Below are 24,207 nucleotides of genomic sequence, written 5' to 3' on the forward strand. Positions count from 1 at the left end.
TTAAAACATCTTGGCTTCTTCTACACAAGCCCTTTACTTACGCAGGTATTTGGGTTGCTTCATTATGTAGCTGTTGTCTCTGTTCTATGTGTGTCTCACCAAAAAGAGAGAAAAAAGAACAAAAAATTAGCCGTTTTGTGATCATGGTAGCTTCTGTGATAAACTTCCCAGTAATATTACTGGTATCTGTCTATCCCATGCTTTATATACCTTTCCATGGTATACTGTTACGGTTTCTGCTGTTGCATGTTCTATATAAATCCTTGGATTAAATGCATTAAAAACTATGGGAACAGTATCCATGGTACCCCTATCTTCTGTGTCGGGGTGTACATAGTGATTAGGCAGCCTTTGCTCTCTCTTACCAGTTAATGTTTAAGAAATCCATGACAATGTCTCAGATTTAACAGTGGAGAAAAGAGTGCCTCCGCCTCCAAAGCATCAACCTGAGGAGCACTGGTATTCTCTGAGATGATGGCTTGAATCCTCTCAGGCAGAACAAGAATTGGATTTAGGCATCCCTCATTATATGATGAATAGTAACCACTGAGCTGTTGTAATTAACAGCTCATCCTCTATCTGTATTTTGAGTGAAGGGAATTCAGCTGTGGTGTTTGGGGGTTTTTGGGAGGGTTGGGGTGTTTTTTTGTTTGGTTTGATTTCATTAAGTTCTCTCCATAAATTTCTTGGCTGTGTGTTACAAATGGAGAAGAGCACATCCGTGTAACTCAGATCAGGACATCTAAGCCTCACAGGGACATAGATTTTCTCTTAGTATTTCTTGTCTGATAATTTACAGGTTCTAGATTTGTGGCTGAACCAGTACACCACAGGCCATGTAGCCTATTGGTAGACAAGCTTCATTAATTAGAAGTTAAGACCACTAATACTTGGGTTTGCATCACATTGTTACCTCCTTCTACAAAGTCCTAAAAATAAACTGGTCACTAAGAACTATGGAAATCACTGTTCAGCATCATGTGTCTGTCACTCTCTTCAGCAATCCAAATGTTAGACAGTGATACTGTGTGTCATAGCATACAAATTACCACCTAGATCTAAATCAGCATACAAAATATAGCAAAAGAAAGAGACTCAACAAGTAAGTGTCATCCTATCTACACATTGTCTTATATACTTTTACAGCTATATATTAGAATTTCAGTGGTTTGGACAATGGTTCTCATACTAGTATTTGAAAGCATGTCTGAAAAGTGAACTGGGCGAGACTGTCTATGGGTCTTGCAACAGAAGTATGAATGGTTAAAATCAAGGATACTCTAATACATTAGAAATAGTGAAAGGTATTGTCAAGGATATGGAATTTCTGCTGGTAATCAGCTAAACATCAGAACACTCTGACTGATGGGCTCAGGGGAGGGACCATAATGAATAAGAGCTTTCACAACACTAGAAGTAATAGATGATAATTTCAGCTACCGGTGGTCTACCACTAGAATCATAAACAGTGAGATGGAGAAATAGTGAAGCATTTTGACAACTTCATACTTGCATTTAGATGTTGTTGGATTTTGGTACAGCTATATTCTGCCTAAGAAAACTCAGCTTTCAAGAAACAAGTTTTGCTTTCTTTGTTTCCATCTACCTTTGCTGTGTTTTTCTTCCATATTTCTATTGAAAGAAAGAAGAAGAGAACAGTGAAATTGGGCAGTTTTTCATTTTTAAAGAAACCTGCTTAATAAAGATTACATTTTCAGAAGTATATCTTTTTTTAAAAAAAAAAGCCAGAAACAAAAAATTAGGTCTTGGGGAAAAGCTTTTATGGAGAATTTAAAGCAGTTTTTCAGGGGAAACAAAAGATGAGTGTCAAGGAGAGATATTGGGGTAAAAATTGTTGGACATATGTCTCACTCAAGAGAAACTCTTTTGTCCAAGACAAAAAGGAATTATCCAGATTCCTGTTTCTTCATGGAATGTAATTGCATCAAAAGGGCACATTTGCTTCAGTCTTAGCACACTCTAAACCATGTAACTGGAGATAATGTGACTCTGCTGAAGGATCTAAGTTTGTAGCAGACTTTCATTTACTAAATATTTAGTCAAGGCTTCCAGGCTCGTGTTGCATATTCTGTATTCAAGCATGTTCTGATTGACAGGATTTTGATAGAACTGCAATGCAGGTGGGACTTGGTAGAACTTCAGTGCTGAAAAAAGATTTCGTTTACAGTTTGAATACTACTTTGCTTATAGGAATCTATACCTGAAACAGTATTATACACAGGCATATTTAAACCTGTCTGAAAATGTTTGCATATATTGCTTATGTCTGATTCTGAATAGCCCATTTTTCTTTCCTGAATTCACACGGTCTGATCTACTAGCTGCAGTGTATGACCTGTATGATTCAGTACCCATTAATTGGACTCGATTTAAAAGTTATTGTCTCCCAGGAGTTTTAAGAAGAGCAGTGCCATCACAGACTTTATCCTCCAGCACCTCAAAATACTGGCCATAATTATACACCAACTGGACAGGGACATGTATTTTTTTCAAGATACATATAAGTGTAGTTTTTCTTGCAGGCTGTCTGAATAAGTTCTTGTTTTCTTGCTTTACTGTTCATTAGAAGTATTTAATTCCTCTCCTACTCTCTCCAGGTAGAAGATCGGGACACCCAGACCGGAGGAGATTTCACCTTCCTCCTCGATAAAGAATACGTCTACAGGTGGCAAACCGAGATGATGGCAAAGTTACCATTGAGATCATTTTTGTATATGAAAGCCTTTTTTTATGAACTTTGCAGAGTAACTGCACCATTTGACTGCAGAGGAAATCACTCAAAGCTGAGGCTGTTCAGCGTGTTAGTCACTGTGAGGTCTAAGCTTGTTATGAGACCAGAATCACTAAAACTGAAGTCACAGATACCTGAGGCAAAGCATCCCATTATAGCTGCATTGTTTTGTCCATTTGACAGTGGAAAGTCTGAAGTGTTTTTTTACAACATTGTTAGATGCTCCTGACTACAAATTACCTATAGGTTTTGCATTTTTTTTGTTATAGTTGTTTATATTACAAGACTTTACTCACCATGAATAATGTGGTGTGTCCATGGTGCATTGTGGTTTGTGTCCTAATTGTGGACTGTGTCTGTATCCTAAGGGTTATACCACTATATCTGCATCATCTGCAAGTGAAACAAAATTACCTTCCTGTAAAATGTAACACTTTTTTACAACAGCAAAGAATTGTTATTGTTTTGATACTTCTATTTAAGCAACTTTTTCTATCTATGTCAACTGAGGGGAGAAGGAATCTGTGATGCTTTACTTCTGTAAAAAAAATACTTAGGAGAACTCAGTATTTGTTTTCTGTCAAGAATTGTAATTTAAACACTTATCTTCAGAATCATTTCTTACAAATTGATATATTTCAGTTTGTGATTCAGTGTCAGTGATATATGTGATTCTTTAATTACAAAATAAATTAATTTTAAATAGCATGAAAATTAATTCATTTTAAATAGAGTTGATATGAATAATGCTGAAGAAATGTAAAATAACAGACCACATACAGTTTTTAACAGGACAGTTCTAGAAAGTGTGTGACATGTTTAGTTATTGAGGATGACTATTCCAAATAGTGAAATCAGTGGTGTTGAACATGGTAAAAACTTTGTATTTACACAGAGAACTGTGGCCTTCACCTTCATCATGTTGGAAAATCCATTCTTTTAGATTCATTTTCTCTTTTGTTTTGAATAATATTGAGGAATATCTTGTTAGTGTAGTTCTCATAATTGTCACCAGAGATTTTGCTGATATAGAAACTCTTTCTCAGGCTTCTTACTGTATTACTGCCAGGAAATCAAATTTAAATCAAATTTAAATTTGGTCAAAAATTTAAATCAAATTTATATCTGAATCAAATTTATATCTGAAAATCAAATTTATATCTGAAAACTATCTCATGACCCATACTAACAGGGAGTAGCAGTTGCTGTAAAACTTAATGCTTGTGCTAAGACTTGCAAAGGTGCAAGGTCCTACATCTGGGCCATGGCAACCCCAGGCACAGCTACAGTTTGGGTGGGGAAGTAACTGAAACCAGCAGTGAGAAGACAGGCTTGGGAGTGACAGTGGATGAGAAGCTCACCATGAGCAGGCAGTGTGCGCTAGCAGCCCAGAAGGCAAGTCGAATCCTGGGCAGCCTCAAAAGGAGTATGGCCAGCAGGTCAAAAGAGGTGATTCTTCCCCTCTGCTCTGCTCTCGTGCAACCCCACCTGGAACTCTGGGTGCAGTTCTGGTGTCCTCAACATAAGAAGGACATGGAACTGTTGGAGCAAGTCCAGAGGAGGCCACAAAGTTGGTAAGAGGACTGGAGCACCTTCCCTATGAAGACAGGCTGAGGAAGTTGGGGCTGTTCAGCCTGGAGAAGAGAAGGTTGCATGGAGACCTCATAGCAGCCTTTCAGTATCTGAAGGGACTACAGGGGAGCCAGAGAGGGACTCTTTGTTAGGAACTGCAATGATAGGACAAGGGGTAATGGATTCAAATTGGAGGAGGGGAAGTTTAGGTTTGATATTAGGAAAAGGTTTTTTACTGTGAGGGTGGTGAGACACTGGCACAGGTTGCCCAGGGATGTTGTGGCTGCTCCAACCCTGGCAGTGTTCAAAGGCCAGGCTGGATGAGGCTTTGTGCAGCCTGATCTAGTGAGGAGCTGTCCCTGCCCATGGCAGGGGAATTGGGGCTAGATGATCTGTAAAGGTCCATTCCAACCCTTAAATTCTATGATTCTTTGAAAACTTAGAGTTCAAAACCTAAGTGCTGATCTGGATAATTAACACATAGATCACTTAACCCGGAATGTGCCGTTATGATAATTTAATGGCCTGCATAATACAGATTACAAAATCTTATGTTCCAACAAGCCATAGCTTCTAAAATTGTTTCAGTGTTGATGCTCATTGTCTTATATGGCTCCTCACAACTGGTTACATTTTAGATGACCCAGGTGACCCTACACTAGGGGGGATGAAAAAGGGTAAGAGAACAAGATATGTTGTTATGGAACACTCTGTGCTGAAGAGAATAAAAACTTCATCAGGAGTGAAAAAATGGTGGTGGGAAGGCTCTAATCAGAATTTTATAACAACTCATTTTCAGTTCCATTGTATTTTGTATACATTTTTTCCTAGCCTGTAGCTTACAGAAGTAAATAATGGGATGATGTATGAATGATGTTCACTGAAACACTTTATACAAACCTTATTGACACAGTTATGAAAAATGATCATTAAAAAATATGTCTAAAAATTAGAGGCCAAATCTAGGTGTTGAAGAAGGTTGCAAAAATCATCTGTTTCCTTCTGAAAACTATTATGTCTCTTCTGTTAAGCCTTTATGCTGTATGAGTCTGAAAGTACCCAGTCACAGACAAAAGAGAGTACCTCTAAAGTGTTTACAGTCTATCACAGTTTAAAAATGTTACTTTTCTGTCCTGTGGCTTACTTTCATAGTTCCTCAATCTCAGAGAATGAGAAAAGGATAGCTAAAACATTCCAGAAAACTACAAAATGAGTTTCTGTGTACAAAACTTCTACAGCTTGAACATCCAATTATTTGGGGGCCCTTATGGTGGAACTTAGTTCCTTTTCAGTATGCATGTTATGTCAAAATGAATAGGATTGTCAGACATCCATAATGCCATACTATAATTTCCTCATATGTATTTTTCTGTTCATAACCCAATAAATACATTCTTTCATACTCCACATATAGCAACAGTCCAGCTAAACAAATAAACGGTACAGGATTTCTAATTCTCTTAAAAGTTTGAACAGACATAACTTTTACACAACGGGATGTCTTGATTAGCGTTCCAGGGATCCTGTCATGATAGGATACTCCTGCTTCCTTTTTTGATTGATTTGTCATGACTGTAATTGTTGTAATCTTGGTTTTTTTCTTTTTTACTCCCCCCCCAACCTTTTGGAATAATGTGGTCTGAGTTTTATGGAAAGTTCTCTAGTTTCAGGAATCTCATGATGTATAATAGTGTATTTGAAAAGAATGTAGCTGTGTGCCAGAATTTGTTGGTAATTTCCCCTTCAGGCTTTGATATGAGAAAAGATTTGTGTTGGCCTCAATAAACAAAGTTAAATACAGTTAGAGTGGGAGTTTTGCTGTGCTAGCTGTGGTATGTTATGAATTGTTGGTAATAATTACCCTGACTACTGAAGAATTGATAGCGTCTCTGTGAGGTTTTTTTTCTTCCTAATGTTAGACCATAAGCAGAAGCTGCTTATTATTATTTCCAGGCCAAAAGATTTTTTTTCCCCACTGGGAATCACGTAGTGAAAACAGAAGCATGAAGTCGAAACACAGAGGTGCTACTTTCCTGTCTTACTGAACTTTGAATTGGTCACAGTACCATAAAGCTTATGGACTTTAGAAGGAAATAATATACAAGAACATGACCTTTAAGATTCCAGTCTAATAGAGTTTCCTTAATGTGTATACTGCAGGGTAACTCTGTATGAGTATGGGACAGAGGAAAAACAGATGGGGATTCGAAGTAAAGGAATGTATGTTTGTAAAGAAAAGCACTCTTGTTTCTTGTTTGGCTGTACAGTCTTCTCTGTCCTATGCACTGGGTAGCTGCCTTTCATCAAATGTTCACTGAAATTGTGGGTTGATATTTTAGCTTTATGTATTCGCCTTGGCTAAGGGGATTCTGAGAGCATTCATTAACATCAATAATTTAGTCAGCTGTGACTCAGCAGAAATTGTGGCATGGTCATTGTAAGAGAAAGACTAACCTACAGGAAGATACTTATCAACTTTCCTCTCTTTATCTGTTATGTGTCCTTCCTCTTACATTACCTTGCTCATTTGTGGCGCCATCACACTGGAAATCTGAATCTGGACTGCAGAAAACACTGAAACACTCTGTTAATCTTATGATGCTGTGACACTGGAAGTATTGAAACATATCATTTATGCCTCTTATAAAACAGGAAAGTACAGTTTTAATTGCTTCGCTACCTTGGCAAGTTCTGTGCTGAGATAGAGGGGAACAGCAGTGCTAAAGCTCTACAGATCTTTTTGTGCTATGCTGTCTGAGCAAAATTATGAGGCTACTCAAACATATGGTATTATTTTGCAAAGGTGATCTTTAATTGAATGTTGGGGAAGAAGATCAAAAATTCACATGTTCACATTTAAACATTGACTCCCTCTTGTCAGTTAAGCTGGGAGGCAGGCTAGGATATGCTGCTTCCCTGAGAAGGCTGATGGGATATTTCTCTGTGGTGCAGACCTTCATTCTTAGATAGTATCTTTTGGTAATACTGAAGCATGATCAGCCCAGTAAATAAGCAAAAACCTTGGCATGTTTGTGCCATATAGGCATATCATGCTTGAGAGAGTAAGAATACCATGGCATTGTGTGTCTGGTGAGGTTGCTCTCTTAGACCCATGCTGATGACCTGGTAAGGTTGCTCCTGAATGTAGGTCATTCAGACTGGCTGAGGTTGCTCAGGACAGGGCTTAGTGATGGGTACCTATACACTCCCCAGTGTTTTCTGGTGTCCCAGGTGCAGAGGTGCTGGACAGCTGCCTGCCTGCTTCCAGAATGCACTACCAGGCTCTCCTCTTGGCCCTCAAGGGATTTGGCTACCTGCATCTGAGTGACCTTGGATCCAGCTGGTGTATGAGAAAGTCCTGTGTGAGAAAGCTGTGATAAGTCTCATGAGAGTCTCAAAAGCCCCTTGACTCAGGAGCTGCATTTAAACCCAGGTCCTTGCCCTTGGTGCTTGCCTAATCTACTTTGCAGGTATTCAGCAACAGTCCTGTGTCCAGCCTGTCTGATTCTGCCCTTGCCTTGCTGATTTGACTTCCTGGTTTGTCCTGGATATCTCTCATCTCTATAGATTTGTCCAGTGATCACAGGACTGTTGTGTGAACTTGGACATCAGGTGTTATGTTTAGCCTACAGTGTCTTGGCTAGGAGTTTTTACCTGGAAGTAGTAGTTAAGACAGCACATGATGAGTTGAAGAGTTGTCTGTAAAAAAACCAAAGAGGCAGCTGGCAGAGTATTCTGTCTGAGTACTCACCAGCCTCAATTCATTTAATCTTACTACACAAGTAAGGACTAATGTTTGGTTTTGCTTGTGCCAACTGGGAAAATATTTATTGTATTAAAAAACCCTCAACCTTACAGTCTGAAATATTTGTTTGTTCAGGTAAGGAAACAAAACCAGTTACTGACCCTGATCTTGTGCTGAGTGCTGCCTATTGCCTGAGTAGGAGTTATGGTAGAACACAACTTCAAATGTACTCACATACCTGAAATCAGAGTGCAGGCAGGACATCAGCTGTAGTATTTGCAAGTTCTGTCTCCCATATCTCTATATACTACAAACAGGGAGGTAAGCATTTAGGTGAAGCCAGAGAACTGCTCTGACTGCAGAATTTCAGTCACACAGTGTTGTATTCTGCACTGAGTGTTCGTATTTGGTATCAAAACTGTATTTCATCAAGAATCACCACCAAAAGACTTTCCTCACTGATGATATTTGCAACTACTGCTTACCAGTCCTTCGGAGATGAAGGACATGATTTGCTGATTGGGTACAATTGCAGACCTGAAAGTTAATGCAAACTAGGGAAGCAAAGACAAGACAGAATGTGAGGGATGCCTACAACATTTAGTATTTCTAGGCTTTTATCTTTGTATTGGTTCTTATTTTCCCACAGTTAGCAATTAGATCACTTATCAAGCAACCTTTTATTAGTAATGGTCACATAGATAAAAAGGGATGTATTAATTGTTAATATACTTAATCTAGGCATGAATTTTGATATGCAATATGTTTATATTTTAAATGTATTAATCTTCTCTTTTTCATGCCAGAAAACACAAGAAATACTGGGCAGAGAAATCAATCCTGGATATAAACCCTCTGAAAATGCTGGTTTACTGCAGGCTTTTTAATAGAGAATAGTGCCCCCTGTCTCAAAAATTACATAGCCAAGTCACCTCTACAAGAGGTGTTCTCATCTCTGATATGTTTTCTAAATATGCTTTAGGTATCTCAAAAAATCATTATTCATTGAAAGTAATCATAATTTTTTAGAAAAGTGATAAGAAACTTGTATGTCATTTACGGCATTTGGAAAATTTAGGCCAAGGTAGCCACTCAGGAGTTACCTACATCACATACAGCTTTATTTTAGTCAAGGGTTTGTTTGTTAATAGTAGAGGCCCAGCAGGCTCTGTATTTACTTTTTGATAATACTTTAGCTTACATTTGTGATGATGATGCAGCTCAGGTAAAAGGATGCAAGTATCTAATGTGCTGCCTTTTGATAATCATCTTTGCCCCCTAGTTTAATTACCCATCAGATCCTTTAGTCCTGATCTATGTTCTGCGGGAGAGTTTTCAGTTTCAGCAAAGTTTATCAAAGTTTGAGGCATGCTGGTGATAAAGCTAGACCTCTTGTTATATAATACCCATATGAAAGATCAGGACATCTAAGCAGGGTGATAAGGCTGCCTCCAAGTCTTTGGGCAAATTGCAATACTTTTCTTTCAACAAATCCACCTTTTTATAGGTGTGATTTAATTTCTACTCTACCTTTCCTATGCAGAGGGAGCATAGGGAAGGTAGAGTCTTTTATTCCACAGAAGAGCAAATAGGAGAGGTTCGAAAAAATCCACTAGTAAAGTTGCATTTCCAGGCAAAAGAAGAAGAGCAGCTACACAATTGATGCACAGCAGCACAGAGCCTTTAGAAGGTGGTCAGTGCATCTAGACCAAAACTTTTAGGTTTTGAAAACAATTCAGAAACCTTGGGTGTACTGAACTTCCGTCATGGTTGGAATACACTTACTGAATATTTGTTTGGGGTTTTTTTATTGAATATCTGCATATCTAGGCTAATTTTCTAGCTGTGTGACACCTCTGCAAGTTTATGCTTTAAATAAAGCTTATATTTTGGAAGATTTCCTGAAGTTTTTAACAAAAGAAATAATGACCTGCAAATTCAGCCTTCTTTTATTTTGAGGAGGGAATTTTTTTACTTCTTTGCATTACTGATTACTATACTAACAGTTTTAATTGGCAACAAATAGCAATGTAAGAAACTTTTGCTCCAACCTAGTTAAAAAATAGCATAAAAAAAATATTAAGTGCTAATAAGAACCAGTTTTTGTGTCCTAACACTTACTCGTTGGGAGTGGGAAAGAAATCCAGAATTTGCCATTATGCATTTGTTTACACTAACATGTTATAGCTTAGTCACTCCACTGTCCCTCTCCCTGGTAAACATCCCCATCTGTCTGTAGAGAGAGCCCAACCTAGCAAGGCTGATAGCTTATTGTTTTAGAAATTAGGATGGGGGGGAGGAGGAGGCAAAAAGAACTAAAAAGAAATTAAAGTTTTCTTCTGTTGCTTGTGCTCCAGGAGTGCAGTGATTCAGGGAGTTGTTAACTGCTCCGTGTAATGCTCACTAGGGGCTACAGCTGGTGCCAGCCCACAGCATTTAGATTTTTGAGAGGATGAGTGTCCAGCCTGCTGGAGTATAAGATGCATTTGCCTTTCCATGTGCTGGATATGATCTGTCCTTCAAGAGGGAATAGTTTCAGCTCCAAAACAGCTGTACTTTTAGGTACATGAGGGTAGTGTGTGTGAAGTTTCTGTAAGACTCTGTAGCATTTTTCTCCCATACAAAAAGTTTTCTCACTCTTTATATGACTTCAGTTAAATCCCTGAAGGGCCAAAGCGAGGGTTATTTTCCACTGAATTCTGTTGGGTTTAAATTGGACCCACCGGAACAAAAGATAAATTAGTTTAAAAGTAACTGTACAGAAGAAGATTAAGAGGATATGAGATCATTGTTGCTTGAAAAAAAACAGAAATTAATGACTATGTTTTGTCTTAGATGGCTTGTGCAACTGACTTCAGAATAACTGCACCCTTTTAGATGTGTAAGGCTGACAGTGCTGGGAAATTAGCCCAGGCCTGACTTCTGGTAGCTTTCCTGACTGCTGGACTACGAGCTCGCATGACAGATTGCATCCAGCACAGTAGGCTGCAGAAAGTACTTAATGGAAAATAGACTGCTTTGATGTTCACTTCTGGTGGGCTGATCCTCTGGTTTAAAGGCTAAACATCTATTGTCCTCGGTAGGCTTTTTCTTTATAAAAAAATACTTGCACAAAATCTGTAATTTCCCATTTTGTTTTCTGAGACTGTGGTTAGTTCTATTTCTACATTCAGTAGCCAGCAAATATTTTCAAGACTGATTTGTAATTTTTGGGTCTCTAACTTTAGATGCCACAGACATGGCCTTATTTCTCAGAAATAAGCTAAGCATCTGTCCTCTTCTGCTAAAGCAGATGTCTCTAAAGTATTTCCATCAGAGCACCAGAAACGAAGGCACCTAAATACATTGCCTCCTTTTCTGAAAAATGGGGATAAGCACTGCAGAGATGCACCTTAGAAAACAGGCTCAGCTAGAATTAAAATGGGGGGGAGGGTGAGGAGAGTGAGAGCAAATACAGTAACAGCCTATGATTAGAAATCTTAACAATGACAGTGAGTTCTGTTTAATTTCTAACTGCTTAAAAGCAGGCCTGGGGAAATGCTCTGCTTAGAAATGTCATGGAAAGTGCAGCTGGTCCATGGGCTTTATCTTGAAAAGCAAAGGATCTTTCCCATTTTGCAGTAACACTGCCATTTACTGGGCCATACCACTAGCAATTTGCAACAATAGGAGGGAAAAAAAGCTGCCATTTGACCTAGAATGCAATTTTCAACTAATTAATAAAGTGACCATTAGTGCCCGAGGGGATAATAACAGGAATAAGAACAAATTACTGTGGGGTGCAAAGGAGGCTTGGGCATTGTATTGCAAATTTCTTATGGCACTATTCTTTTTTTTTTCTCCTCACTAATACTTTTAAAGTGCCCCCACTCAACAGTTGCTCCTTGTAGGACCCTTGCAAACCACATAAGAATTAGCCCTTCAAAGATCAATCAGGATCTAATTGTTGTTAACAAAGTGCCACCTGGAGAGAAATGTTACAATATACCTTCATTACAAAGCATTCAATCTCTCTCACACTCACAAGTCCTGGCTACAGTATAGACAAAAAGAAGCAGTTGCTAGCATTAAGATCAGGCACCTGCAATTGCTTGTAAGACACTGCCAGTCCCTGCGCAAATATGCTCCTAACATTGCATGAGCCTTGTTAGAACTGCTCTGTTTATGCTTCCTCAAAGCAAATTTTGCTGGGATCTCTCTATTTGCAATGTTCTAGCGCATCGCTGGAGCCCTCATATTGGTGGGGACATTAGGGCAAACAGATACATCATTTGCCCTGCTCTTTCAGGATATGCTCTAGGATATGCTCTCAGTAAGGATTCTTCTATATTTTATGGCCCCGGCTCTCCGTGCCCCCTGGTATATGACAATGCTCTGGTTTCGTTTCTCTGCCCTGAATGATATTTACTTGTAGGTATAGCACATTTGCTGTAGGTCCTGCCTGTGATCATACTTTGCAGCTTCAGTGGTTAAAATTCAAGACTCACATTGACCAATGTCTGTCACTTAGTGCTTGGACACATTTGTTGCTATGTGTCTACAGAAGTTGAAGTCAACCGATAGTACTCTTGTCTGTCCTGAAAATTTCAAGTGGACTGTTTCATAGCAAATTGAAAACTACTGTCCATAGCCTTGCTTTGCTCATGCCTTGTTTTCAAAGCCAAGGAGTTGGCTTAACTGAAGAAACTTAACTCAAGAAACTAACAATAAATACTAGTTTTTGATCAGTTACTCCATTTGTCTGCTGTGGTCAGCACAAAGGAGCACCAGAAACCGGTAGCTGGGAGCAGGTGAGGGAACACAGGACCCAAAAGCATTTTGTAAAACATTTTTGAATACTAAGAGATAATGAATTGTAGGACAGCCCAGGTATGGAGAGGCCTTGTAAGATCACCTGACCCCATCTTCCATGGGAAGTGAGCCCAGATGATATTATCTAGCACCTTGTCCGATCACATCTTGATAACCTCCAGTGATAAGGACCCTACCACATCCCTGCAGAAGTTGTTCCAGTGAATGATTGTTCTTTCTGTAAATAATTTATTTCTTTTATTGAGATGAAACCTCTCCTGATGCGACTTATATCCATTGCCCCTTGCCTTCTCCACATGGCTCCTTGTGAAGAAAGAGCCTCTGTCCTCTTTGTAGCTGCCCTTTAAGTACTGAAATACTGTGGTGAGGTTCTCCCAGAGCCTTCTCCAGAGATAAAAGGCTTTACTCCTTCAGCCTTTCCTCATAGTGCAGGTTTCCAGCCCTTTGATGAACTTCATGACCTCCTTTGGAGCCTCTCCAGGCTTTCAGTGACTCTTTTTTTCTCTTTCTTGAATTATGGGGACCAGAACTGGACACAGCACTCTAGGTGTGGCCTAACAAGTGCTGAATAGAGCGGGATAGTTGTCTTTATCTCTGCTAGCAATGCACCTGCAGATGCAGCCCGGGATCCATTTTGCCTTTGTTGATGTGTACTACTGACTCTTGTTCAGCTTGTTGTTTGCCAGGACCCCCAGGTCCATTTCAGCAAGGCTGCTCCCCAGACACACAGCTCCTGGCCTGTGCTGAGCACTTTGTTTGTGTTGTCCCAGGTGCAGGACTTTGCTCTTGTGTTCATTAAACTTCATACTGTTCTTGCTATCCTACTCTTCCAGTCTGTCCAGGTCCTTCTGTTAGATGTCTCTCCTTCCTGACATGTCCATCTCACCACCCAGTTTAGTGTCATCAGCAATACAGACTAACTTTTGACAAGCAGGTGCCTTACATAAAGGGGGATGGCTGCAGGGAGTCAGAATGAAGGCAGTGTATAGGAGGGAGAGATAACTTTTATTTCAGTAAACATCAGTGTCCTGCTCATTATGAGGATCAGGGAGTTTGAGAGTGGAGGAGAGGTGGAAGCAATCTCCTTTCTGTTCCTTGCTCAGATTACCCATCTGTTCAAGTCCATATCTGTATTGCTTCAGAGAACTGAAGAACTGACTGGAAGAGAGTGCCCAGGCACTGTGGCCAGGTTGATTCTTTAATGGATATACATGGAGGCAGGAACTTCTGGAGACCTAAGAAATGTTAACAGCCTTAGGCTGCTGGTTTTACTAGAAAAATTACCACTGTCCAGATATGCACATGGGGGAAAATGGCACATTCAGAGGTTGTATTGTTGGATAACTAATCCAAATGCCCTCCTCGCCTCATATTTTGGAACATATGTAGTGCTTATAGAGATACAGAAGATATTTTTATTTCTCTTAAAGAGCAAATTATACAAAACCAGACCTATCCTTCTGGATCCTGAAAGACTTAGTTTGTTACATGTCATTCCAAATGAAATGACATGTATATTTAACTGACAGATACTGACTGTAGTGCTCACCCTGCAGCTGTTTTGTAAACAGTCAGCATTATTGCCACAATTAAAACACATGCTTTGAATTTTTCATTTTGACTTTGGCTATCATTGACCATCCTCATCTTCCACGTAAGAAGACCATTCATCATAAAGGATCTGCACTGCTTTAACCTCGGTGAAGATTTGCCAAAGGACTAAATGGTGATGATTGAAATACCAAGTCTTCTGTGTAACTGAGACAGTGAAGCTGCATCAAACCAGTAAGTATTTACAAGCTTTGCTTACATGTGGTGGAGGAGTGGCAGAAAGCACCCCCTATGACTGGAAAAACACTCACCAAGAATCACTGAAAGAGGTGATCTTCCAATAGCACAATCCCAGAGTCCCAGATTGCCTTTCTGATACACTCAAAGTCATTGATGGCATAAAGCATAATGCAGCCAAAAGCATAAAATGGGCACCTCTCAACAGTCTGGCATCCTGTGCTTGAAATTAATCAGATTGTTCAGCTACTCAGTCTTTTCATGTTAAAATTCTTCTTAAATGGGTTTTCTAGAGTTGCAGTGCTTGCCTCTGGAAGTTAGCAGCAAGAGTATGTGCTTGGGAAGCCTTGCCACTTACACAGCAATCTGCAGTTTGTGTGTGGTTGTCTGTGTGCTCCTTGACATACATCATTTGTTAGGGAGTTCTCATTGAGCATATGTTTTCAGAATCATTGAGTATCTAATTTGTTCTGCTGTAAGAGGATTCTGTCTAATAGTTGGTATGGGGAACAGAGTTAGGAAACCTGATTAATTCCCCTACACCTTCCTAGACCTTGTTATTTACTAACCCTGTGACCTTGGTCAACATATACCAGTATCTTGTGACACCCCCTGTCATCTGCTGAAGCACAGCCTGCCATCATTAGAAGTCCCTAGGAAGCTTAGAGCCATGGGGCACTGATTGCTGTAGTGTGTGGCCACTAAATATGTGGAATATTACCCCTAATAACTCCGTAACACTGAGACCAGATACTGAGCTGTGCAAAACTAAAAGCCATGTGAAAATATCAACAGTTGACTTCCTGTGCAGTTCCTTGCTAAAAGAGGGCTTATGATTTTCACCTCTCAGAGAGATTATAGTTTGAAGAAGGACAGGAGATCCTTATGTGAATTGGGCTATATGAATACATATTATCTTGGTCAAGCTTCAGAGAAGAAACTGCATGAATAAACAGGAGGGTGTACAGGGGGTTATCCAGACTGCAAATCTCTGATCAAATTCATGCTCTACAAAGAAAGGCACAAGGAACAGAGATGGAAGGGCTTGCCATCTCCAAAACAGCTTGGCAGTCCCCCAGGACTGTAGACTGGCTTCACTGGAGGGTCTGTTCTTCTGCTGACACAAGAGATGGATGTACATACAAGTCCCATTAGCATTGAAGGGAGGTGTCTGCTAAACTTTCCCACGCATTAGCAGAGGAAAAGCCTTCTAAAGGTATCTCATGAGGTAACAGAAGGCTGTTGCTGCACATGTTGCATTTCTTTAATATCTGCCTGTGATACAGCTGTACGCTTACATCATTTGGATGTATCCACTTGACATCTTGCTGTCTGCCACAAAGAGGCATTTTGGAGCAGTGCAGCATGCTTTTCCTTTATCCTCAATGCAAGTCTATAAATATACAACTTGTGTGTAACCTGTTTGCATACTGATTCCCTGTGTCCCAGATCAATCTGTTGTTGATTCCAAAGGACTATAGTCTCCTTTAATTCTTAGTTTTTACTGAATGCTCATCAGCAGGGATATATGCTTTATTTTATTTTTTTCCCTTTTGTGTCTGTTTTTCTGTCTTTTGTAGCAACCATGAAAGTTTATTTGTGGGCTGAGGAAAGTTATATCCTTTGTGACAATGTGTTGTGGAGCTTTATTTAATCCTGTGGGGTATTTGGGTGCATTCTGTTGGGGGAGGGATGGAAGGAGTAAAATAAAAAGCTGTAGAAATCAGTGGAACTGGAGATCTAGAGTCCTAGAAGGTGGCAATCTGTTAATTAGTGTTCTTGGGAAAACCTGTCTGTGATGAAAATAAGGCCCCATCGTTAAAACCCACTGCATTTTCCTTTTCTGCCCCTGAATGTTGTTAACAATGTTGCACTCTGGTTAAGTAAAAATCTAAAACTGCAGTGAAGTGTTAGTAATCGGTTCCTGAGCAGATTCCCTAATGCTATTCACTTTTCCCTGCTAATCTTCCTGTGTGAGTTATAACAATGCAGCACCAAATGAGAAGGAAATGTCAGGTTATGTTTCAGGGCCAGCCTCCTGCCCACCCTCCATCTGTGCTGATGTCAGTGCTTATTGGAACATATGCTGCCTGTTGCTCACTGACCATCTGTTAGCTGAGCTGATGAAGTGTTCCCGTTGCTGGGACAACCCAGCCCTTGATTGCCAGTGGCACCGCAAACATTTTCCGCTCAGGTTTCACTTTTATCTGTGCTCTGGAATGGCAGCCCTGCTGTGGTACGGGCTACCCCAGCCCTGCGTTTTCCCTCAGCTTGGGGAGAGCGCAGTCAAAATCCAACGTATGGGTTTTAGGGCAAACTAGTAAAAGGTTTCAGCTGAGCTAATGTGGCTGTGAATTCACTGTTGGCATTAGAGGCTCGGGCACAGACACGCTAGCTGATGGGAGCCCAGGGTCGAGGGAGCACGTCTGGTAGTGGTTAGAAATTCTGTGTGATGAGACTGTGACTGGCATCCTGCAGAAACACCCATAGCCCTGAAGACACGCAGGGCTACAGAAGGGTTTTGGAGACAAGGAAAAGGCAAGGGATGGGCTACTTTTCCCTTGATTAAGAGTCACTTGTTCTAGGATTGCTGTGTGTTGTAGTTGTGCTGGACAGCCACAAATCTTTGGGGCATAACTGAATCCAAATGTAACCATTCTTTTACGGTGTAGGCCTCTGCGGAGTGAAGAAAATGCTAAGCCATAGCAGTGATAAAACCATTTGCCCACATGCAGCCTTTTAGCAGCTCTGCCTGGTGAGCTTTCCCCCTCTCTTAAAAATGTCTACAAACATTAATCAATCCTTCTGACAAGCCTGTGGGGCTGGCAGGTGGTATTCCCATTTTGTAGAGGGAGAAGCAAGTGTGAGAGCTGGCATGAGACACGGCATGCCCACCTCCCAGCCCTCGCCTGCTGAGATCACTAGACCAGATTGCCCTGTGTTACACACCAAGAGCCCCAGCTCTGCCATGGTGCCAACAGGAGCTGCATACCAGACGTAAGGGCTGAGTAGACTCTGTCCTGTAGTTCTTTCCATCCCAAATGTGAAGGGAATAGAGCAGTGTCTGATAAGTGAAGCTGACCACGATAGCTAGGGTAAAATGTGACAGCCATTAGGATACAGAAAGTCTGGATGCTCAGTAGTGTTAAACACTCTGAAGTTGCAAAATGTCTCTGTGTTTCATTTTCTGTGTTGGTATTTCTCAGTGTTTTACCCGCTGACCCTGGGGCTTTGATCCCTGAATGACAGAGGTCACTTACAGGATCTCTCAGCTTCAACCTCAGAATCAAAGACTATCCCAACATCCTTCCATTTCTCTCCCTTCCCTTCTGTCCAGTCTTGCCTCTTTCATGTTTTCCGCAAATTTTTCTCAGGTATGTTGTCCCTACATATCTAAGTACATAGCAAAAGCAAACTTTTTAGTCTTTCTCTCATCAGCCTATCCTTTCTGTTTCCTGCCACAGTGGTACCTGTAGCCTGGCTAGTCAGATGTACTCTGAGTGGCCTTTCTGCCAGCTCCCCTTGCTTCCCATTGTTTTTAAAATTATCTTTTCCTCTGTTCCAGCACAAAAATCCTCTTTCCATTTTTTAATGCATCCTGTCAGATATCTATGCCATCTTTTCATAAGGCTAAGCATAAGCTTTTCAGAAAAAGAGCTCTTTATTTTTCACCCTATACACCAATTATTGTTTTAATTACATGACTGAATAGTACAGTAATGTGTGCTCAGAGACTACATGACGTGTGTGGTAGAGCTGGATAAGATATGACCCATACTGATGTAATCCTAGGTGTTAATAATAATGTACAATTTCAGCATGTGTTGCTATTTCAGGATGTTCTGGCACAACAGGCTGGTTTTATTTACCCCCGGGACGAGCACATGAACAAATTACCACAAGGCTATCAAGGGTGGGGATTTACATTGCCTCATCTGCTTTGTGGTGAGTGCCTGAGTGTTGGGCCTTGTTCCATGGCACGTGTGAGGTAGTGTGCCATGCTTGTGTCAAGCAGCAAGCCAGGTCTCTTACCTTGCTTTGTTGTGGTTGTGATCAAAGCATTTATCTGTAGCTTATCACAATTACCACAATGAAGCCTGAGCACTCTGAATTCAAATCCTCTCTTGTGAAAACTTGTTTCATACCAGTCTGCTTCTAAATCCACTTTGGTGTCCTTGTTTGCTGCCAGAATGGTGCAACTGTGCCAGTATGTAGACAAAAATTGAGCCAATCTTTTCTCCCCTCTGAGAATGTCATAGAGATTGGGGGTTTTGCTGTCTTTACAGACCTGGACTACTATGAATTTTTAATCAAAACAATGCTGAATTTAACACTTTGCTTCAAGATTTAATAACTTGATTTTCCCTCAGCCAAAAAATGTGAAAGAAAACTGGTAGCATGAGCCCCCAGCAGAACTGGCAGTTCCCAACTGAAAGTACTATTTTCACCCGGGACAGGACTGCATGTTTTGTGCAGATTTTAGGCTCAGGTTAGATGGTGGCACTGCTTTCTACGTGTGGCTGAGAAGACAGATCACAGCTTGGCTTTACTGAGTGGTATTTGAACAGTGAGAGTAGTAAATTAGAGTTTCAATGCTTAGAGATGCTACTGACAAGGTGAGATGAGGCACATATGTGTACTTTACCAGAAATTTGTAATATTTGTGTGTTTCTAGGGGAGTATAGCAGCTAAGGGCCGTATTGAAATTCCAGACAGCGATGCCCTTGCTGCCATTATGGGCACCTATGGAACAACTGCTGTCCTCATCTTAAGTGATGGTGGAGGTCTCTGTGCTGTGTCTGTCTACAGCACTGGATGTTTTATTGCAGGCACATATACAGATGCCTGAGGTGCATACACATAGCCTCATCCTGCAAAAAGCAGAGGAGTGGATATAAATTGCCTGCTTGGTGTTGATTTGGGATATCGGAACCTGTTAGAGAAGCACTGTTGGGCTGCTAGGGAAGTTCCTCAGCCAGGTGATGTCTGTTGACAGCACTAGAGAAATACTCGTTTTTACCAGCTAAGAACCTGATGTCTGCTGCAACTGAAGTGTTAGCCATTCAGATCTCTGCTTTATCACAGCTTTAACACATTTCCTGAACCTGGATGGCTGGATCCTGTAAGAACAATAAATACTTGCTTGCACTGCTGTGCTCTAAGGTTTGCAAAGCAGGGCTGTTGTGTGTGCCTTTGTGAGAAAATCCCATCCTCTCCACAGTGCAGGGGGCAGACTGCCACTGACATCAGTCGCGCGCGGATTTGCTCCGTGCTGCCCGGGCTCTGGAGATCACCCTCTGCACAAATTAATTAAAAGATGCCTTAGGTAGGTGTCCAGCCGGCACAGAAGGAACCCAGCTCTGTTACTAGTCTGCAATCCCCAGTTTTCCAGCTGTCACTATGTAATACGGTCTCCCCCTCACGTAATTCCTTCCTGTAGCCCAATAGAAGTCCTTTAAAGAAGAAAAAAAAGAAAGAAAGAGGAACAACAAGCAAGTAATCCTGTCATACGATCTGCCCCAGTAGTTTGGGGCCTGTTTCTCTTTCAGGGCCTGTGAGCATGCTTTGAGGTGCACAATAGAGATGCCTTCTCCATTGACTGGGGAGCTCAATGAGCCAAACTGGGCAGCAGCCCCGGTAACAGCAGCAGCAGCAGCAGTGGTGCAGCACAGTAATGGGCCCAACTGTTAACTGATTTAACACTCTGCCAGCTGCAGTCCCTGAGCTCAGAGAGGAGTGGTGGGCCTTTGAATATTACCTTTCAGCCAATTAGACATATGTCACTTTCATAAAACCTTTCTTGTGCGCTCCCGTCGAGGGGAGGATCTGCTGGGGAGAAGGAGGGAACTGTGTTACCTGCCTCCCTCCTGGACATGCCATCCCTCCTTTGAGTAGGAATTTCTAGTTGTTTCTGGTATTATTTTCAGCAGTGATGCAAGTACCTGGAGAGGGATATGGGGAAAAGAGAATGATTCTAGGAGCTCCAGGAGTTTTTCAGACAGTCTTATAGGCTGTCTGGGATAGTAGGCTTCTACAGCAAAGGTGAGTTTGGGTCATTAGAATGAAATGAGATCTCTTTCATCACCTGAACTCTGAGAAGATTAACAACATCACCTGAATCTGCCTGAGTTTGTTTGACATGTGAAAAATCCCTGACCTCAAAGAAGTTTTGGGTTCAGCTGAAGCAAATGAGTATGCAGATACCAGAGGACTGCAGGTCCTGAATGTAGAAGTTTTGGCCCACCAATTAATTTCACAAAGAAGTGTACATAAAGTTTTTACTAGTGAGCTGCATCTCAGAGTGAGCACTGTCCAAAGGAGCAGCAACAGCAGCAGCCACCCAACCACCAAGTCAGCAAACACAGCCCAGGCCTCCCACCACAGCCAGGATCTGCAGGGGTGGGATGTGCATGTGAAATGAATGTCATGGATGCTTATTTTCAGAATCAGTGTGGAAGGAAAAAGAGTTTATATAGGTCAAAGAAGAGATATGCCACTTTTTATTCGTTCGTATTGATTGGCTATTTTTAGTTCAGTAAGGCTGAAATTCTTATTTCAGTCATGTCATTTTCTTTATCCTTTTTATATTAAAACACATAAAAATGCAATATTAAAAGGCATACTAAATTGTGATTAAATATGGCAGATTATGATAAGCTTCTAAATCAAAATATTTATGATAATGTGTTTAAAATAATTTAATTACAGATGCCAATTTACCTTGATAACAAGTGAATTGAAGCGAAGAATTTATGCCAAAATTAATAAAATTAAAAGGATAAGAATTTTTTTTCATAGCAATGTAAAAATAAAAGCCCCTTGGATATGAGGACTCTAATGGACAGAAAAACATTTATTTTTAAATCCTAGACTAAACCATTCAGGCTGGCACTTGTTGCTGACACTGCTGGAGAACAGAAATGAATGAGCCAGAGCTGCATGAAGAATGCTTGTTTTTTCCACTGGAGGTGGTAGACATGCGTAGGTTTTCCACACTCTCAGAGCTGGGCAACAAATTGCATGGCATGCAAGAAAAGAGGGAAGTGGGCAATGGCTATCCTTTCTGTGACCTGGGAGAGGAGTGCTGAAGCTAAGTTAGTCAGCTAGGCTGGTCTCTGAATAAGTGTGATCAGTTTTGGCTTTCCCAAGCTTGTTCTTGATTTTCCTCCTCAGTCTCTTCAATCATCTTCCAAGTAGGATATTGACTGATTTAAACTTTTGGTGCTCAGTAATCAGGCAGTAATGCTTGTCGAGGGCAATGGGGCAAGATGTATTTTGGAGTGAGGATCATGCTCGATCAAAATGTGCAGGAGTAGTCTTCAGGTATTCAGTCCTTTTGATACCTGAAGTAAGCTTAAGCTTAGTTTTTGAAAAAGAAACTCTCTTTTCCAACTGTCTTCTTCCCTTACAGTGTTTTGACCAGCTTCAGGCAGTGATGACAGGACTGTGGAGTGGTAATATACAAACTGAAATGGGATGCCATTTGGAAGATCTCAGGATTATAGTCAGAAATACTTTAAACCAGCATAAATTTTCAGTATTGACAAAAAAGTAGTTCCACACTTCCTCTGCTTCTGGCTGCTTGTTCTCACCCTTGTTCCCTTTCTTGCACCGTGCTTTTACTAGCTTAATGGAGAACTGGAGCATATTCAGCTGGAGTTGGGAGAGGACATGGGTGTACCTGAATCCATTTTCCTCAGTGTAATTCATTGCATGACTACACAAACACTTCCCTCAGTAGGCAGGACATGGTACCACCAAATCTGGAATTCAGCATCTAAGGCAGGGAGAGAGCAGAACCACTTTTCCCCTGTGTTAGCAGTGTCTTATTGTCTCTACTGAAGTTTATTTTCCCATTTAACAAGAACAGTTTGCCAATTTTTAGCAGCCAAATCAGCTGCCAAAAGAAGCTGCTTGAGAAGATCTTACAAAGCACCAGTGTCTTGTCCAGCCAACAGCTGGTGAGCCAAGGATGGGAGTTCCTCTTGCTGATGGTCCCTGTGGTCAAAATTCTTCTGAAGCTTCTTGCAAGTGTCGCTACCTCTAGACTTTCTTTGGATCTGATAACTTTCTCTATGGAGTAGTTCAGTGTTGCTAAGCACGTCTTTTATGATGATCCTCACTTTATCAGAGTACATAGTTCCTGGGTTAAAAAAGAGACTCTGAACACAAGTAGGGAACTGATGATCTTAAATATATCATAAATAAACAACATTATATTTCCCCCTTATGAAATCATGTCAGATATTTGCTTCACAGGTCTTGTATAACATGATTATTCTCTTTTTCAACTTTCTCTGCCAAATCTTCACTGAAGTGATCTTTCAAACTCTGTTCCTTTTCTCCATCATTTACTTGGTATGGCTTGGAACTTGCACATCTTTGTGCATTTGAATCCATTACTAATGCATAAACATTCATCAGTTTGACAGGAATGGACATTACACATCTGTAATTCATAAGCTTCAAGACAGTTTTGGGTGATGATGATTCAGGCATCCACTGAATGGCCAAATTCCCTTTGGCATCAGTTGTCCAGCCATAACTTGCTGGATCCAGCAGAGTGGGTTCACATTGCAGGAATCATCTCCAAATTCCTGCTTAATGGTTTGCATGCAGTTCATGCTGGAATAAGCAATCTTTGCATGGGGGAAGCTGGCTGGAGTCGATTTCATCCCTTTTGGCAGAGAAGGGTTGATAATGGCATCAGTTGTTGCACTTTTAGGGACAAACAGATGGCATGTGGATTCTTGTAATTTCTGAAAGAAGCCTGGTGAAAGCTCCCAGGGTTGTCCAAACACTGAAAAGTTATATTGATAATGGCATTTTCTTTGCATGAGTTCTAGGGCTCCTAGTTTTCCTTTGTCTGAAAAAAACCCCAACAGTATTGCATCCCCAAAAGACATGCAGGCCAATAAGTACTCTGCATGCATCATTCCCAGGGGAGCACACTATTATATTCCTGTCAGTGAGTGATGCTTTGTGTCTGTTTTCTGACTTTCTCATGCATTAGCCAAGATCTATAATACTGCTGGGGTTTTACCCATTGTTGGAGCATGAAGTATAACACACATCTTCCTTCTTTAATGATACTTTGAGAAGTCCTGTTTACTTGTGTTAGTCTCTGGTTAGGAAGAAAGAGGGGATCACAGTTGAATTGAGAAGTGATGTACTATACCTTGTGATTTACACACACACCATCTTTAAAACAAGAATTTGAGGAGGTCTGAAGTTGATGGGAAAAATTTGTCTCTTACTTGGACTTCATGTCCCACAGTTGTGTCCTTGAAATAAATGCTGCTAGTGGATCCTCTTGGGTTTCTCATTACATTCTGTTGTTACTGTCTGGTGAATGCTTAACAATGTATTAACTTTATGGCTTTCTGCACCTTCATATAGTTCAAATGAGCAGAGACGCCTTGTTAACACTACTCAGCCTTTGGACAAGTCTTTGTTAATAACACAGACAGATGGGATAGTGATGGTTTCAGGGGGTCTTTCGTGGATTGGGGTTTTTTTTCCTCCCATCTGACTAAAT

The 24,207-nt window shown here is 40.8% G+C and overlaps 1 protein-coding gene across 1 annotated transcript in view; it reads left to right on the top strand.

The window, feature by feature from the left end:
• Positions 1–2,671, top strand: part of FAM120B (family with sequence similarity 120B) — a 47,658-nt gene extending 44,987 nt beyond the window's left edge. The window contains exon 9 of the mRNA XM_009073764.1: positions 2,619–2,671. Within this exon, the coding sequence (XP_009072012.1) occupies positions 2,619–2,671 (53 nt within the window). The remainder of the gene's footprint in view (positions 1–2,618) is intronic.
• Positions 2,672–24,207: the final 21,536 nt, after the last annotated feature.

The sequence above is a fragment of the Acanthisitta chloris genome, unplaced genomic scaffold, assembly GCF_000695815.1.
Source record: "Acanthisitta chloris isolate BGI_N310 unplaced genomic scaffold, ASM69581v1 scaffold204, whole genome shotgun sequence".
Taxonomy (NCBI): domain Eukaryota; kingdom Metazoa; phylum Chordata; class Aves; order Passeriformes; family Acanthisittidae; genus Acanthisitta; species Acanthisitta chloris.